The sequence below is a fragment of the Aspergillus viridinutans genome (genome assembly GCF_018404265.1).
Source record: "Aspergillus viridinutans IFM 47045 DNA, scaffold_3, whole genome shotgun sequence".
Taxonomy (NCBI): Eukaryota; Fungi; Ascomycota; class Eurotiomycetes; order Eurotiales; family Aspergillaceae; genus Aspergillus; species Aspergillus viridinutans.
The window spans coordinates 611,362-629,026 of record NW_025091219.1 but is presented as its reverse complement, the minus strand read 5'-3'; the positions used below and the strand labels follow the sequence as shown (position 1 = coordinate 629,026).

Here is a 17,665-nt window from a genome sequence, read left to right as displayed (position 1 = left end):
AAAATCTCCTGGACAGTTGACATCCTAAATATCTCGTTCATCGTCGATCAGATCATTTTCGCTAGAGATTCATCATCATCGACCAACCGCTTATGACCTTCCCGATCGGGCAAAGCGATCCTTTGGCGAGCGGACTGACCCGCCATTATCTATCCTGGCCTGCGAATTAGACGTTTCACACTGGTGAAGATGCAAAGTGACGGAAGTGCATGCGGAGAAGGAGATCGCACTGATAACAGCTGCGGAGTACGGACTTGCAGCCAGAGATAGGATAAATCTCTTGAACAACGCTATGCTGGCTTCCTCCCCTTTCTAGTGCAATTCTGCGATTTACACACAAATCTGGTCCCGGAAAACCAAAGAAAATGCGGTGGTTTGCCCACGTCGTCCCGGCCGTCGTGGGGTTTGGAATACCCTCGGCTATGTCACTCAGCATTCCTTCTCCGCAGCTGATCCTCAAGTCCTGGTCTGGCACCAACAACATCTGCCCTCTGGCACCCAAGGTCGAAGTGCCTGAAGATGGTCTGCTTTCTGCGCTTCGATATGTCCAGGATGAGGCCATTCGGCTGCAGCAGGTTGACCGTCTCTCAAGAGCCGTCCAGATTCCCACCACGGTGAATGACTACATGAAGGACCCGTTTGACGAGTGGTTCGCTCCCTTTGTTGACTTCCAAGAGCTCTTGGAATCGCTATTTCCTCTGATGTATGCATTCCTCTCCTAATTAACTAGAAGGAGGGCTGCTAAAATGATATGTTCAGTCATTCGTATGCCTACGTGGATCATATCAACAGACTCGGCCTGCTCTATACCCTCAATGGCACCGATGACTCACTTAAACCGATCCTGTTCATGGCTCACCAAGACGTTGTACCGATCAATGATCCTTCCGACTGGACTTACCCACCCTTTGCCGGTCACTTCGATGGCGAATGGCTCTGGGGCCGAGGGGCTAGCGACTGCAAGAACGTCTTGATTGGCCTCCTGTCCGTCATTGAAGATCTGCTCCAGCAGAACTGGCAGCCGACACGCACCATTGTTCTCGCCTTCGGGTTTGACGAGGAATCTCATGGCTTCCTCGGTGCTGGCTCGCTCGCCCCTGCCCTAGAAGAAAAGTACGGCCCAGACAGCTTCGAGTTCATCCTGGACGAGGGCGGCATGGGGCTCGAGACTCTGGGCGATGATGTCGTTTACGCGCTCCCTGGCGTAGGAGAGAAAGGCAGTATAGATATTGTGCTCTCTCTCGACATCGCCGGCGGCCACAGCTCCATCCCACCTCCTCACACGGGGATCGGCATCATGGCTGAGATCATCTACGAGCTCGAGCGACAGGACCTATTCGTCCCTATCCTTACCGACGACCACCCCTCTCGCCGGATGCTCGAATGTCAGGCTCGCTATTCCCCCAACCACGTCGAGCCCTGGCTCGCCTCCGGCCTTCAGTCGTCTGACCACGTCGCGCTAGCCGAGAAACTCGCATCCTCCCGCGGCGACGCCTTCCGATACATCCTGCAAACCTCGCAGGCCGCCGACATCTTCAACGGCGGCATCAAATCCAACGCTCTCCCCGAGAAGATCTCCGCGCTCGTCAACTACCGCATCGCCCTCCATCAAACCCCAGAACTCATCAAGCAGCGCGCCATCGACATCATCGCCCCCATCGCCGACAAGCACAATTTGTCGTGGACCGCCTTTCCAGAAACAGCCCACCGCCGATAAACCAGCCGTCAACAATCATCTCACCTTGTCGACTCTCACCACGCCTCTTGTCCCTGCTCCCGTGAGTCCTACCAACATCGACACCGACGCCGTCTGGGCTCGGTTCGCGGGTGTCGCGCGTACCTCCTTTGAGTCCGTCCCCAGCTTGAAGGGCAAGACGGTGGTGGTCAGCGGCGACATCATGACGGGAAACACCGACACCAGATTCTACTGGGCCCTGTCGCGGAACATCTACCGCTGGAGTCCGTCTCGCAGGGGCGGTAGCCTGAACATCCATACGGTCGACGAGCGAGTAGCTATCGATGTGCACCTCGAGGCAATGGTTCTATATTACAGTATGTAGATCTCCCTAACGACAGGGTGCTTATCCGTACTGACCTTTATAGATCTGATCCGTTCTTTTGACGCTTGGAATGACTCGGTTGGAGCGTCCCATGATCTCTGAATCATCCCTCGCCGATGCGTCTTGTAGCCATGCCATTCGATGTATAACTCGTGGTTATATTCAATTCGGTCAGCCAATTGGACGACAAGACGACAGGAGGATAGAATGCATCCTATGCAGATAAAGTGAGGCATTCGTCATTTCCTCGATGCCAGTTATCGCTCACCAAGGCTGAATCTACTTCTTATTTGCAAGTGGCTCCTAGGAATTAATACAGCATTTGTGATCTTGTGACGGTCATGCATAACAGACTGTGTACGTGCAACTTGAACCTGGCTGTGCTGAATGTCAAGCAGCGGCCTTCGGCGACGTATACTTGGTCTAAAGATGGTATAATAATAGACATATCCAAGCCATATCCAAGAATTCATACAGAAGAATAATAAGCTTGTGTCCCAGCCGAACCGACAGGCAAAACGTCTGGCACGATCTATGGGGTATCAATGCTTATCAAAGACCCTGCTCCAGAAGTAGTAAGGCGAAACCACCGCCCATTACGGGTCGCGCAATGAAGGTGATTCCGGGATAACTGAAATGTCAGCAGCGCTCGCAATCACTACATCAACAAGGAAAACTTACTCTCCGCTAACAGTATCATAGAGGTCACTAAGAGCGCGGTTGGTAGGTGTTTGATTGATCCAGTTCGCAAGCAACTCAATGAACATGTCCCTCGTACTCGTCGAGGCAACCGCTGCTGTGAACAGTTCCCAATCACCTACGAGGCTCATGTCAGGTCATTGAATATTCTCTTAAATGCAGAATCCTAAATGAAGGCGTAAACAAAGGTATACGAAAGGACAGAAATTCACCTTTAGTGTACTGGTGTCGAGTGTCTAGCGGCACACCATACTTCGTCTTCACTGTTGGGTAGAACTCGCTCTGCATATCATAAACAGATTGGGGCACCAGGTTCAAGCCCAGCTCACGGTCGGTGTAAAGGTTGTACAGGAGACCTGTTATCGATCAGCTACGAATACCGCGGAAAGGAAGAAGAGAAGCTAGAACCGACCGTGAGAATCATTTGAGCCGTAAGACAATGTGGTATGCGGAGGATCCGCCTCATGAGCAATAGCCAGTACTTGCCACCTATCGATATAATCGTGGGCGATAGCAGAACGATTGGTAGCTGCATCAGCGTGGTCGGTTAGCTTGCTAATGGTCGCCATGGCCTCAATACCAATAATCCCCTTCAGAGCCAGGTTGGTTTGGTTGCTATAGAAGAATTTTAGAGCACGTCAACGGTTCAATCCTGGGTCAGTACTTACGCCAAAGCGCCAGCAAAGTCGTCCGTCGATATCTGATTCGCCGGGTAGATAGCTTCGTCGACCAGGTATGATGTCCACTGCTCCAACAATGCGTAGTGTTTGTTCAGATAACCTGGGTTGGATGACTTGAGTGCGTACGCCAGAGCCATGATTATCATATTTCCACATTCTTCGAGCGGCATTGGTTCATCATTGCCTTCAGGGTGGCCAGTAGCGTTGGGATAATGGCTTCCAATGTCATGCATCGCATAAGCGTTAGGGTATTGCCCGGATTCCTGGATTTCAAAAAGGGGCTTCAGAATAAGCTCGAGCAGCTCTGGATTGGTGTACAGGAATACTGGATGAGCAGGGAAAACGACGTCCACAGTGTTCATATTGCCGTCGGAAGATATCTCCTTCATAAAGAGATATGGATTTTGCGGCGTGCCGCACAACTGGGTTGCAGCGAAGGCTTGACGAGCACTGAGAGAGGTAATAGTCAAATAGTCTTGACCAGCCGCTGCTATGGAGTCCCGCGCAATCTTCTCGTCCAATGCCGAAGAGAGCTCGTTTGCTGTTGAATAGTCGTAATGGAAGAACTCGAGCTGGAACATAGCAAAGGATAGACAATTAGCAGCAGAAGTATGCATCAGATGGCAAGAGCGCTCACAGCAGCCAAGTCGTCGTCAAAATAGCTTGTCCACAAGGAGGGCTCCGCCCGAATGCCATCGGGACTGCTGTACTGGATCGCTTCAGTTTGGGCAAGCCCAATAGTGAAGTGTGTCTCGACTGAGGACGATGTAACCGATCCCAGGTCAATTGCAAACCCGAAAACCGGCCAATTTGTGGAGATGGCACGATAGCTTGAGTCTTTCGAATCACCCAAGGTTCCATTAGCGGCGAATGCACCCCGAACAGCAATATCAGCCCCCGACTGGTGCGTCACTTTCTCACTATCCTCAGTTGCCCAGTACCAGTTACCCCATTCCGCTTGATCTCTGACTTCCGAGAAAAGCAGTTGGGTCTGACGGTAGACCTTATGATAAGCAACCCCATTGCCTGTGACACCATACTCCCACTCCGCAATAGCAGTGCGGTCTCCAGACACCCATTCTAAGCGTTCGTCAGGACAAGCGAAACTTGCAGATCCGAGTTTTGAATCCAGACTCACCGGCAGAAATGTCAGAGTAGAGCTGTACGTCGTGAGAGCCGCCGTCAATTGACGAAATCGCGACGTGAACATAGGAGAATGTCAATGACTGCCTTCGTAGATCATTCGGCGTTATGGGAGACAAAAATGTGACTTTCATCTCCACAGCGTCTCCCACATGGAATGTGAAGATGCTTTTTGTCGAGGTGTATTCATATGCAGTCTGGTTGGCAGTTGTCGTTCCAGGCAAACCCATCCATGTGTAGACAGCACCATCGACACGGATTAGCCCAGCCCAGCCATTGATCTGACCCCTGTAGTTTCTTGTCAGAAAGGTGCGTACATGTTTAGTAGCAGATGCTTACTCCCAAAAAGTCGGCCATTCGCCGGCCAAATAGCCACCGTTACCTCCATCACTTCCTGCAGTAAGCCATGTGCTCAAGTAAGGAGACTTTACTGCCAACGGCAGCGCAGGAGGTCGTGCAGGAGAAAAAGTTGACACCGCTCCTGCTAGAGAAGCCAGGAAGGTGATCAACACGCCAAGAGGAAATAGCTGCATAGTGATAGTGTTTACCGGGCGATCAAGCAGGACACATGGAAGATTTTATGAAGAGTCTGGTCTGGAAGCTACACAACAGATCAGCGATTTTGCCACGATAAGCAAAAACTGCCAATTGAGAATGTTTACTGGAATTCTAGGGGAGGTTTTATAGCTGGGCAAGATCGACATACCAGACGTAAGGAACAAGCCTGAGACGGAGAAAGTCAGAAGTGACTAGACTAGAGATCAGTCAGTCGAGCCACGGTCTAGAAGAAACTGAGGAATGGAAACACGCATGATAGAAAACTTCCCAAAAGTCGTCTGACCTGTCATTGTCCGCATGAAGAGACACATGGACCTCCTACTCATAGGGCCAAGGGAAGGACATGAAGGAACAAGGGCAGGGGGAGGGGCAAGTATGTGGGGGATGATCGGACTGTTTACCATGCAATGTGCAGATAATTAATCTTTCATTCCTCTCTCGCTGTTCTCGGCCAGTGTGATTGCTGAGGTATGGGCCGTCTATAGGCTGATAGCGATCTGATGAAGCCAAAGGTGCATGCACTAAGCTTCGATAGTGCTTGTTCAGGAGATCCACCTGAGCATAGGGTAGCAAGCCTAAGGGGACTAAGTATGAGTCCAATTGAGCCCAAATGGCACATCGTGAGTCAGAAGACGCTTACCAACTTGGAAGGGAGGAGTAACGACAGGCACTGTCAGTCAACACAGGATGGAGCTAGAGATAAGTCAAACCAAGAGAATGACATTGGTCGGAGTTGGTAATATAAGAGCTAATGGTGACTAGTTGGAGAGCACAAGAAAAGAGGAGAAAAGAGGAAAGCTGCAAAGGTATGTTGAGACGAAGACAACAAGACCAGACGGGAAATTGCACAACAAATCCCAAATGGGAAAGTGACATGCAACACCGCAGTGCACTGGCTTCAGATCCACCACCACCGCCATTCTCCTCGGATAAACCATACGACTCGAAGTCGTCGAAGCATAGGTTGCACTATCTACAGCCATTTGCAGAGGAGTTATCATCTCCGAACTTGCAAATTGCCAATGTGACCGAGATTTGTGATACCATCATGTGAGAGGCCAGGAACATCGGAGGGAGGGAGCCAGGTCAGATTGATGGATACAATTTCGCTGTGACCGTATTTTCTCCTGCTGCAGGTTTCCACGGCCTCCACTCGACACAGGAGAAGAGGCTCATCACTCAAGGTTAAAAAAAATCTTGGACAAGGCATAAGCCAACCGTCAGCCCTCAAGAAAGTCTTGATATGTAGTGTGGGGTAGTCCCGCAAGATCGCCAGACCGCGAGTCATAAGTATCGTTACATTGCTAAGGTGGCTTTCTTAGTCTACTTTTATTGATCCCTCGGTCGAAAATGATCAGATGCCCTCAACCTCTGCCACTTTCACAAGACTACTGCCCGCATTTTGTTTACTTGGAATTGCCGAGTGCCGACTACTCGGTCAAGTACCGTAAATGCGGAGAAAAACGGACCCTCAGAGCTGAGCAGATGATAAATAGATATCTGGATCTAAGGGAGGTTCCACAGCAGCGTGGAGGAGTCCTATTCGACGCAGGTACAGAGTAGATACAACTACAGGTACCGTACTGACTGATTCTGTTCGCCCCAATACCCCTTGCATTGTCCAAGGAGACTATTGGTAAATACCACCTTGTGTATCTCAAGATTCAACCACTAAACCCATCCGGTCGAAACACAAACACGCAGATTCCTGGCTTGAGAATTCAGTTCAATAGTTACATCCCTACCGTCGGAATCTCTGTGCAGGACTACTGGTATCTCTCCTCTGATTGACCACACCGCAAGATACCTCGTCTGCATTCATCACGGAGCCTTCGCTATGCTATTGGGATGAGAGTGAGAATCTACCTACCAAGGATCAGTGGAATGAGTGCTTATCTCACTTGCAGACTTAACTGTGCATATTAGATACTAATTTTTCAAGCACTTGTCCTTTTGAAAGGCGACAATTCGCCCGCGGTAATCCCTCTATGGGATTTGGGAACCGACCTCCTAGTTAGTCAAGGCTTAACGCTTAGTTTCACTAAGCCGCTAGGCGTAGTTAGTCTTCGCTTTCAGGATGTTTACAGCAAGGTACTTAGTGTACCCCTGTCAAGCATGCATCAACCCCTGAAGAAGAGATTCCTCTGTTTATTTTGCTTGATCCATAAATCAAAACAACACCAAGAGGATATAACACCATTCCCGTGGCGTAAAACCAAGCAATTCATGACGCATTACTCATAACCCGAAATCGTTAAGTATGATAGGAAACATCATCCCCGCCCAGTAAGAGTCTTCGAGCTGCGCGCCAACTCAATACAGAACTCGCCCCATTCGCTTCCTCCGGGCGACGGTAAAATCTCCTCGGCAATCGCCTCCTCAAGACGCTCCCCATAACGCCGACGATACTCGTTCTTAACCTGTTCCAGGTGCCGTGGCTCCCAATGCAAGCGCACCAACCGGGAGATTAGAAGTTCGGACCGCTCCTTGCCCGAGCGAGTCTCCCTGAGAGCTTGGTGCAACAGCAGAGCATCGCGCATAGGTCGGTTGATGGCCCCGTTAAGAATATGCGCGAGTGCTTCACCCTGTCATCAATCAAGTTAGAAGAAGGTCATGAGAGATACTCGGAGAATTAAAAGTGGAGATACGTACCACAAGATTCTGCGACTTGGCAATCATCGCACGGGCAAAGTTCTGATTGTAGATCTTCTCATAAGCGCGGAGCACCTCCCGCAAGTGTGCGTCGCTCCGTCGTACAATAATGTAGATCATTGCGGTCTCGCCCCCGTGCCGTGACATCAGCGCCCCGTACAAGTCCCGAACGTCGCGCTGGACCAGATCGGGATCAATGGACTCACGCTCGCTCTGCCGTGTTTCCTCGAGGGCAAGCAGCACCGCAACTCGAAACTTGTCCGCCTTGAGTTCCGCCTTCATGCACTTTTCCAGGCTGTCCAAGTACCTTGAGTCACGGAAACATTCCTTGATCTCACGGATGTCGCTGTTGCTACGCCCCATCAGAGACTCGATGAGGAGTTCTCGCCGCGAGGTGCTAGACTGATAGTAGCAATTGGCCCAGTACGCTTCGGACTCCCAGCGGCCCAGGGCGGTCGCGTAGCATACTTTTCCAAACGCACTGTTGCCCAGCTTCAGCCGGATATGTTTGGCCATATTGATGCCTTTGCCCTGTAGCTTCACGTGACTCTTGTATTCCTTGCGCAAGTCTAGCATTTCCTCGCTGGATAGATGAGGCAGTACCCGAATGAGAGCCTTGGTATCAATATTGATGGTGTGCGACAAAGCCTCCTGCATGGTAGTTGCGTCCGGAGCGGGGTCATAAAATGTGACCTTCTTCCGGACGCTGCCGGGTGAGATCAATACCACTGCCTGGTCTTGAGATTCATGTCGGCCGTGACGAACCCGGCTGCTGTCACGTTTAGCGCGTTCGGGCTTCAGCTCTTTGCGATCCCTTTCATCCTTGGACTTCTTTCGCGAGTGTCTCCTCCTCCCGTCCGCGTCTGAGCTTCCGTCGAGTGGTTCAAAGTCAGAGATGTCGTCGTCGAACTTGGATGGGATCACAATCGGAGACGGCATAGGAGATATGGATTGATATGTGCCCTTATAAGGCTCTAGCATGGGGCTTGCAGGTCGAAGGTCTGGGTCAGCACCCGCGACTGAAAGGTTGTTCGCAGAGGAGACAGAATGACTGGCAGGGCGGCCAGTGGTCCGATTCCCGGGCGTTATCTCGATAAATCGCTGTTCATTCTCCTGACGAGTGGTCGCGGCTGGCTTCTGAAATTGTGGGACTGCGGAGTATTTGGCCCTAGTAGGTTGGGATTCGGCTGTCGGTGCTGCACTCGGTTTGGAGAACTGGGGTGTCGTAGAGTACTTGTACGGCACTGCACCATTCTTGGAGCCATATTTCACATTTGGATCGATATGGGCGTATTGAAAAGGTGCAGGATTAGCGTACGCTGGATGAGTATTTGCATCGCTTGATAAAGCGCGCTGATGAGTCGGAGAGCTGACGGCCGGAGCGTAAGCATTGGAGACGGAAAGCGGACGACCGTTGGGAGTCGCGTATGGATTCTGCTGCCCTATATTCGCATATTGAGGCATTGGAAAGACAGGAGCAGTAGGTGCACCAGTCATCTCAGGGTAGGTCGACACAGCTTGCGGAAATGCTCCTGGGATCGATTGCGTCTCGGCCTGTGACGAAGGCGGCACGAACCCCGGTCGTTCGCACTCTGGAATGGGGGCCCAATTTGACTGCGGCGCAGATGATGTCGAAGGATAGCTAGGCTGGAATTGGCCATACTGTGACGGCATGGCATACTGGAACTGTCCGGATCTGGCATAGCTGGGATGATGGCCGGGAATGTCCTCATCTGAAGCATGATGGGAACGAGACGAATGCTGCTTGACAGGGGGAGCGCCATTGAGTGCCCCAGACATAACTGGACCATCTACATGAGGCGAGGGCGCATGCGCTGGCTTTCTATATCCGTAGAAATCACGCTCCAGATCGCTAGGGACATCGCCGTAGGCCAGCGCCTCATCGTCCGTGTCCGAGTAAGAGTCATCTGAGGGACTATCGTACCTCACAGGTCGAAGGTTCGGCGAGCGCGCATAGCCGTTTCTGTCATCGCGCTTTGCAGACTTGCTTTCCCCTGCGTCCGATTGGTAGTAGTGGTCTCGACGTCGCTCGCTGCGCAGATATTTGTCCTTGCGATCATCCCGTTCTGACGCCGAGTCTGAGACATCGTATCGGGAACGGCTTCGATGACTAGCGATTGAAGTGTTGCTGTCTCGGGGGCCGCGGGATCTCGACCGTAGATGGTCGTCCCTCGCATCGGTAACGAGATACTTTCTCTCCGATGACCTCGCAGCGTCGTGAGCGGTAGAGGGTAGTCGGCTGTCGCGAGATTTGGAACGATCGCGGATTCGCCCGCTCGGAGACTTGGAACGGCCACGCGACCGTGGGTCATTGACCTGCAGTGACATGGTTTTGAGAGACGCTGCGAGAACCCAATTATAACCACAGTGACAACCAGAAGCTCAAAGGATGTATAATAGCAACAGAACAGGGAATAATGAAGCAATGTGGTGGAAATATAGGGCAAAAAGGATCGAAAGTGTCAAGATTTACAAAGCAGCGAAAGGAGAGTAAGCAGATTAGAGATGTGAGAAAGAGAAAACAGAAAAAAGATCGGTCAGAGAATCAGAGCTCATAAGCGACTCGAGCGAACCGCTTTCTTTTTGTTACTGGCCCGAGGCTGAATTCTACTGTGATCATCGGCGGTCGCGCCAAAGTCCAGCTGAACAGGTTGAAGCTAAGAATGGGAGGATTAGGAATCACGCACAAAAGCTCAAGGTGTCTCGTCCCGCGCTGGAATTCGCGGGGCTGGTCACAATTCGATAAGCATGCTCTGGGTTGGAAGGTCAAAAAAAGAGAACATCAAATTTTCTTTCCCATTTCGAGTACCTCAATCATCTCTAGGAAAGATCTCCACGCGCTCATCTTGCGCTGCCTGTAAGTTTGAGCCGCACTCTTTGCTGAAGCTCAGCTGTACTTCCTGTCTTCTGATGAAGGCGCCAGGATGTGTGCAGTAGTTTGCAGTAAGGTAGATAACAGAGGATGCCCAGCTGCAACGAATCAAAGTCACCTCCAAATCATTCAACCCGTAGTGCACGCCAATGACACTGCCAGAAAATGGCCCACAGTTGGACTGAGTCAAACGACCCTCCTGCAGACTTAGTGCCTCGTATGATTCGTATCTACCTACCTAGTTACCGATCTTACCTACTCAAGGAAGACTGATTGGTCTACGACAGGCGATGGAGTTCTGGGCAGGGTTGGCCAAATTGAGCTTTTTCTCAGCCTTGCCATCCACATAGTACAGTCAGTAGTGCGAATTACCCCGTATTAGTAGTAATATCTCATCTTGAATCCCGAGAACATCAAGTCCATAAATATCACACTTAATCTGGAGACGGAGCCAAGAAGGCATACTACTGAGAATCGGCAAGCAGCGTGAGGCCATAGAAGGGAGACAAAGAATAACAGATCAGCTAGCCAAACATTATGAATGTCATTTTTCAAGGAAGAAAAATGGTGTGGAGAAGAGAAACTAGTTCTGATTCAAACGGGAATCGGAAATACACCGTCTGGGAGGATTAACAACCAGATCTGGAAAGAAAAGAAACAAGCATGATGGCGCAATATGCTCGTGGTATTCGGTACACCGCTCGTATTCGGAATCACAAGGTACCAGGTCATCAAAAGTGATATCACAGAAAACACGCAAGTGGTATAAAGGAAGTCAGAAATTGGCGGCAAATGGTAGAGCAGGAGAAAGTAATCGACAGTGTGGTTTTGTATCCAGATGAGCTACTGCAAAGCTGCTCATCCGGATCTCGGGTCTCTGAGCGAGTGATTCTGAGACGGAGACAAATAATTTGCTCCATCTGCGAGGCTCAAACATTTCAATGTGCGAGGAAGACATCACACAAGGTATCCCCAACCATTGGCAATTGTCGAGAACCTCTAAAGAACAGAAAGAGAAAGAAAGGAATACATTTGCCAAGAAAGCAAATTGCAAGTCAAATGAGCACTTGATAGCTTATCACACTTCAAACCACCAAAGGATGCAAGTAAGAGGTTCGATGTGGGTGTCGAAACCTCAGGTCGTTTCCCAATGAGGCGATGAACTGAATGACTATTCAAAGACACGAAGCAGAGCTACAAACTGCAACTTCCTACCGTGTTCGGCGGCCCTCATTGGAAGGACCCATTCGCCCACTGTAAATCTTTTGCATCGGCGAGGCGGAGATACCGTTGCGGTTCAGACGGCTAGTCCTCCATCGCTCATACCAAACAACACGACTGGCTTCGTGGAGTTCAGCGCGCCAGTCGTTGAAAACAGAGTCCTTGAGCTTCACAAAATCGCAGTGTGCGGGATCATACGGGTTAGCGAAACCCCAGGGAAATTTGCGACCAACTGGCTCGTCCCCAGCTTCAAGTGAGTGAGGGTCTGGGGATAGAATTGAGAACGGAAGATATTGAGACGCGGCTTGAGATCCTGAAGACTGAGCTGTTCCTTCGCTTCGCTGGGACGGTGAGCTTGGAGTACAGACCTCGGCTTTGCCGTTATCGACAGGGTCCGATTCCGCCTTGTGCTCCTCATTCGCGTTGCTGTCCACGTCAGTTCCCGCCTCATCCTCGTCAGCGCTTTCTGAAGACGTATATTCGTCCTGGTCCTCCAGAGTGAGGATTTCGAGAGGGTCAATGTTCGCCGTCTTTAAGCTCTGCCAAACCGCCTTCTTCAGATAGCTCATGTGCGCTGTGGTGATTGTATCGGCCTTGCTGATGACAGGAACAACAGTGGTCTTCCCCAAGACAGTTCGTAGAACTTGAATATCGAGGAACTCATCCAAAACTCCAATCACGGGCGTATCGGTGGCTTTGGAAGTTCCCTGGGAAGCGCGTTCAGCGGCAGCGATGTTCTCATCCAGACGCACAGGGTCGAGAAGCAAGAAAGTGCAATGGATATGTGTATCCCGGAAGCCGGGGGACCGAATCACTTTCGTCTCCTCGCGCAAGGTCTCTTCGAATTTGCTCTCCAGAAATCCGGTGACACTGCGCAGTTGAATGTCCACGATATTTTTTTCCAGTCCCTGAGAGTCCCACAGGGTCAGACCCACACGCTCGCCGTCGATCTCGGTTTCAAGGTAGTGAGAGGTGAAGCCTTCGTTGGCAGGTGAGTGGCGCTCGTATGCTTCGACTTCTTCTGGAGATCGAATGGGATGCTTGTGTGGCGGCATAGTTAAAGATTTCCTGAGAAAATTCAAGAATGAGGTCTTGCCCGAGTTGCGAGCACCGATAACAAGGATACTAGTCGAAATGTGAGCACATATTTCCGCATCCACTGTCTACGCGATGTTGCTACTCACTTGTAGGGTGTCGGATCCTTGCGCCTCCGCATCCTGCGCGGGTTGTTGACCGTACTGACAGCACTGCTCGCATAGCTGTAACGTCCACGGTGGGTCATACTCTCCGTACGCGCGTAAGGATCAGCTGCCTCTGCAGAGGTACTCATATTGCTGCGAATGGCAAGGTTGTGATGAGAAGCAATTGTCTCTGTTGACTGAGTGGGAACGCTTTCGTGCTGTCCGTCGCCCCCGAAAGTCTCGATGACTGGCGTCGGTGCAAGGTCGGGCAGACGAGGAGGGAATTGCGGCATGGATTCGCGCTGACGGCGAAGCTCCTCCTCCTGCGCCTGCGCTCTTTTCTTGCTTCTGCTTCCGGACGTTTTTCTTTCACTCAGCGGCTCAGTTGACTTTGCGCGACGAAGAAACCCCAGAGATGATGCACGACGTTGATCCTTGAGATGACCGTTGCCGTTCTCTGTGATGGGAGGAAGTGTTTCTGAGGAAGGCTGAGTCTGCCCAGGAGTCCGGGGTCTCGATACGGTTGCCATTCTTATTGGTGTTAATCTGACAAGCCCTCTTCCTGATGATCACTGACAGGCTGTGGTTCAGTTGAAAAGTGGGGAAACTGTGAATAAGGAGTGTCTCAGATATAGAACTTCTCACCAATAGTGGGACGTTTCACCAACCCTCTTTATGTTACTTCAGAATGACAGCGGTTTGTCCCTGATGTAATTTTGAAAATGTTAAAACTGCGAAGGCGCCTGCAAGTCAGCCAGAGCAATCATCCGAATTGCGCTTTTATTACACGATAGGAAGTTGTTGGTTCATCCTTTGAATTTATCGAACAATTTTACTCCTATTTCAGACCGACGTCACTGACCTTGTATCAATTTGATGCCAATTGACTCTGTAATTAGCGTTACCAGTGCGTATTCCTCCACGTGGGAAATTGATCTGGGCACGTTCTTGTCGACGTCTTCTGCGGGTGCAAAGTTGTCGTAAACGATACGGAGTACAAGCGGGTGAAATGACGTCTTTGAAAGCAGTAACAGATCAGAGACAGGATGCGTTGGTCGGGATTTTGTGAATGCCAGGATTCACGACTCCGAGAAACGAATGAATGATGATAAGAAACCCAACTGAGTAGGGATCAGGAGGGTCCGATTTTAAATGACGTTCACCAGCCCAGCAAGTGTTTTGTCGGCACCAGCCCCCAAGTCTCTGCTGGAGGAGGGAAAATATGGAGAAAAGAGCGATTGTGAGGTTTGACAAGAGATTTCGGATTCTGCTGATGAAGCTTCCTCCTTTGATCTTCAGATTTTCCTTTTGATTTTTCTTTTTTTTTTTAGAATTTTTTCTTCCTTTTTGTGTACCTTCCTAGAGGTCAAAACGAAGCGGATGATACCTGCTCACAGCGTCCGACTGATGCGGCGCTTGGATAGAAAAGAAAGATCCAAGAGAAAGAAGGAGAGTTGGAGGGATAGAAAAGAGAAAGGAGATTTACAGGACAAGAATGAATTGAGATGGAGCAGGTCGACGGCGCCCCAGACCGATGATGATCAGCCCAAATGAACAGACCGCGATAACAGTCTCTTTTTCCAAAAAGGCTCCTAGGCAGTTCGGTTCCTCTTTTGTCCAGTTCAGAACTCTGGGTTTTGCTCTACAAGCATGTACAAAGCTTGCCAATGTTGCCTTACTTTACATCTACGTCTTGAGTCTTCCTCCAAGCTGGCTCCTTGGTTGTCTGGCGCGTCTTACTGTTCTTTTTTTACTTTTCTCTCTTTTCCAAGCAGCTAATGTCATTGAGAAACTTTTGAGCTCGACTGGATTCAGGGGCAGCAGATACCTAGCAAATAATATTAATCTCACCAGGGGCTCGGCTTTCGAGCCCTCCCCACTCAGACGAACCTACTGGCTAAGAATTAGGTTCCGTTACTGGTCATGCACTCGAGGTTGCCCCGTCTTCGGTCTTAGTGGCTGAACTGCTGGAGCTTTAGCTTAGGTGCTTTACAGAGGGGCACATTGACTGAGCAATTTCATTCGTGGCTAGTAAATACTCAGCATTCACCAGCACAAGGGCATCTGAGAACATTCAGGGGCCACAGCAGTCCAGCATGAAATGACACCTGAAAATGATCATTGTTTTCAGGTTGTTCTCATGAAAGCTCCATAAATCAGAAGTATGAAGAGGTGAGTGTTATGATGAGCCACCACCTATACTTAATCTCTCATTGATACACCCACACCATCAACGTTCATGCAGTTGATCCATCAGATGGGGGGCTATGTCTGGTTCTGCTTTTTACATGCTAGTCAGGGGCCATTTATTGCCTTGTCTGGTTTAGCTTGCCAAGAAACACGCAATCCAGGCAGGAACAGTCGGGAGATATGAGATCACGTGGTGCTGGCTCTCAACCTCTCTAGTCTCTGAGGAAGATTATTACGATCTTGTCCTGGAACCCCACTCTGCTCGAGTGTTAGTGTTTTGATCCTGACTGATGGCCGGCTGGAAAAACCAAGGTCCCTTCATACAGCCTTAGGCCTTAAGGCCTTGTGTATGACCAAGCGGTGATGGAAATTCATTTACGAGCATGGACAATAATGCTCAATGTTCCCGACGCCTTCGGATAATACCCTAATCATGCTAATATTACCTCTCGAGAGGTACCATTGACCACAAAAACCACGAAGAACTGAGATCGAAATCTCTTCCAAAGTGATGAGGAATACTCAAAGTACCACGTCCTTTGGACTGCACTTCAGCCGCAATGAGTTCCCGATTCCCTGAGTGTCCCTGATGTCAAGCGATTGTACCTAGCAATCAATATTCAAGCGCAAGCTACCTGTTCCCGAAATGATTCAGTCATAATCTTCGTAAGTAAAGCATGCTCGCCCTTCGTGATTCCACATGTTTTGTCTACATAGTGCCCCATTCTACTATATAGTCTAGGACGTAAGTACAATTGAATGTCTTGGGGCTTATGCAATCACGATCTTGGCCGCCATAATAATGGGCCTTGAAAGCTTCAAGTCTTTGTCTCCACAGTTATCAAGGCTTAGATCCCGCATTTCCCTTCCATTACCGATCACTCTTGCTCTGCCGATGCTGTTCTCCACACTCGAAATGGGAGAACAATGCATGGGTTGTCTGAACACACTTGGTCACGAACAAGATTCTTGAATTTCGGTCCATTTGGTCCCCCGCTGTACTTCTTCTGACCAAATAGCTCAGGCCCACCCGGCAATGCATCATCTCCCCACTGACCGTTGAAGTCCAACCAGTTAACAGGGTAGCTGGGGTCATAAGGCCGAAAGGTCCCGCTGTCGGCATCATAGCTGTATGCATAGGCGCTCAGTATGGGATCCCACAACAACCCGCGGTCAGTATGGTCAACAACAAATCCGGCGGGGAGATTGAGATGAGGAATCGTATGGTCATGATCGCTGCGCAGGGTTCACGCTCCTTAGCACGCGCCGTCATCACCAAGGTTATGCATCGGTATACTCACCCCGCCATAACGTAAACAGCGTGCGTGCCTTTTGCCGAGTATGCATATGGCCGCTTGTCTTGTTTCTCAGTTGCGTCGTACGTGAAGGCTTGTCCTCCAGCATGCTGACTATACCAAATCGCTTGGGGGCTCCCATTCGAAAATCGGATCATATTGTGCTCCCTAGATTGCATGAGTTGTGCGCAAATGCTGATGATCTTTTGACTCGGCATACCAGTCCCCGACGTGATCACCGAATTCCATACCGAGGACAGTGTTTCCTTCGTTATACCTTTTGATTCATCAGTCTGCCACGATCCTCACCGAACATATCGGCCATGACTCACGCATAGAAGTAAAAGTAAAAGGCATCCACCGTCCCATTGTTGTGATCACGAATAATAATCGTTGAGGAGACTGCGCCGTTCGTCTTGCCCTGTTGATCTGGAGCGGTGCCCTTGAACCACGCTGGCTGCGGGGAAGCGTTGATACCTTCCTGGGATGTCAAGTAAACGCTTGTGTTGCCCAGACTGTTCAAGCTGTCGAGGTTATCAAGAGTCAAGGGTGACTGGACCCCTTGGATCGGTTTATGGTCAACCATTGGCGTAGTATGTACAAGTTGCTGTCCAATGTCGGAGGGCATGTACGCATCTTGGCTATGCAGCCATACAAGAGGCGCTACGCCAATGTCAGAGCTCGAAAATCATGTTCGATTGCTGCAGACACACGCACCATATTCCAGCACGAAGCTCGGTATGTTTGTTGCCGCGATATCTTTCATAAAAGTATCTGCGGTCGCGACTGCTGGCTGTAGCATATTCCACGCAAAAACAGACGTCCATGGAGCCCGCATATTGGTAAGACAGAAGCAATCGACGATCTAAGTCTAAGTTGTGCGTAATACTCAGTCATAGGTTCAAAATCATTTTAGAGACGGCAGGCAATTTATAACTTAGAATGGGTGCCGAGAAGTCAGGGCTGAGTGATCGTCAGTCCCCAAGAATTCGACGTCCTGGCCACCTCTCGAATATAGAGTACATATTATTTCACGCTGCAGTTGAAGCTCGAGTCAACTTCTGCTGCAGCTGACCGGCCATGAGAGCAACCA

The 17,665-nt window shown here is 50.2% G+C and overlaps 5 protein-coding genes across 5 annotated transcripts; 1 reads left to right on the top strand and 4 right to left on the bottom strand.

Moving 5' to 3' along the window:
• Nucleotides 1–365: 365 nt before the first annotated feature.
• cps1 (Gly-Xaa carboxypeptidase) lies at nucleotides 366–2,162 on the top strand (the record flags this gene model as incomplete). The annotated part of the gene is made up of 4 exons (XM_043268406.1): nucleotides 366–703; nucleotides 760–1,680; nucleotides 1,784–2,052; nucleotides 2,104–2,162. The coding sequence occupies 4 exons, from the start codon at nucleotides 366–368 to the stop codon at nucleotides 2,160–2,162; spliced, it is 1,587 nt and encodes a 528-aa protein (XP_043124341.1).
• A 450-nt stretch (nucleotides 2,163–2,612) lies between these two features.
• gta1 (glutaminase GtaA) lies at nucleotides 2,613–5,115 on the bottom strand (the record flags this gene model as incomplete). Its single annotated transcript, XM_043268405.1, has 8 exons — nucleotides 2,613–2,691; nucleotides 2,742–2,877; nucleotides 2,972–3,115; nucleotides 3,172–3,374; nucleotides 3,428–4,011; nucleotides 4,077–4,519; nucleotides 4,578–4,870; nucleotides 4,922–5,115. 8 exons carry the CDS (start codon nucleotides 5,113–5,115, stop codon nucleotides 2,613–2,615), a joined length of 2,076 nt encoding a protein of 691 aa, XP_043124340.1.
• A 2,298-nt stretch (nucleotides 5,116–7,413) lies between these two features.
• On the bottom strand, nucleotides 7,414–10,141 carry anxc4 (annexin ANXC4; the record flags this gene model as incomplete). The annotated part of the gene is made up of 2 exons (XM_043268404.1): nucleotides 7,414–7,725; nucleotides 7,793–10,141. The coding sequence occupies 2 exons, from the start codon at nucleotides 10,139–10,141 to the stop codon at nucleotides 7,414–7,416; spliced, it is 2,661 nt and encodes an 886-aa protein (XP_043124339.1).
• Nucleotides 10,142–11,896: 1,755 nt separating this feature from the next.
• aspE (septin) lies at nucleotides 11,897–13,617 on the bottom strand (the record flags this gene model as incomplete). Its single annotated transcript, XM_043268403.1, has 2 exons — nucleotides 11,897–13,031; nucleotides 13,091–13,617. The coding sequence occupies 2 exons, from the start codon at nucleotides 13,615–13,617 to the stop codon at nucleotides 11,897–11,899; spliced, it is 1,662 nt and encodes a 553-aa protein (XP_043124338.1).
• Nucleotides 13,618–16,155: 2,538 nt separating this feature from the next.
• Nucleotides 16,156–17,410, bottom strand: Aspvir_005183 (uncharacterized protein; the record flags this gene model as incomplete). Its single annotated transcript, XM_043268402.1, has 5 exons — nucleotides 16,156–16,513; nucleotides 16,579–16,740; nucleotides 16,793–16,849; nucleotides 16,905–17,235; nucleotides 17,290–17,410. The coding sequence occupies 5 exons, from the start codon at nucleotides 17,408–17,410 to the stop codon at nucleotides 16,156–16,158; spliced, it is 1,029 nt and encodes a 342-aa protein (XP_043124337.1).
• Nucleotides 17,411–17,665: the final 255 nt, after the last annotated feature.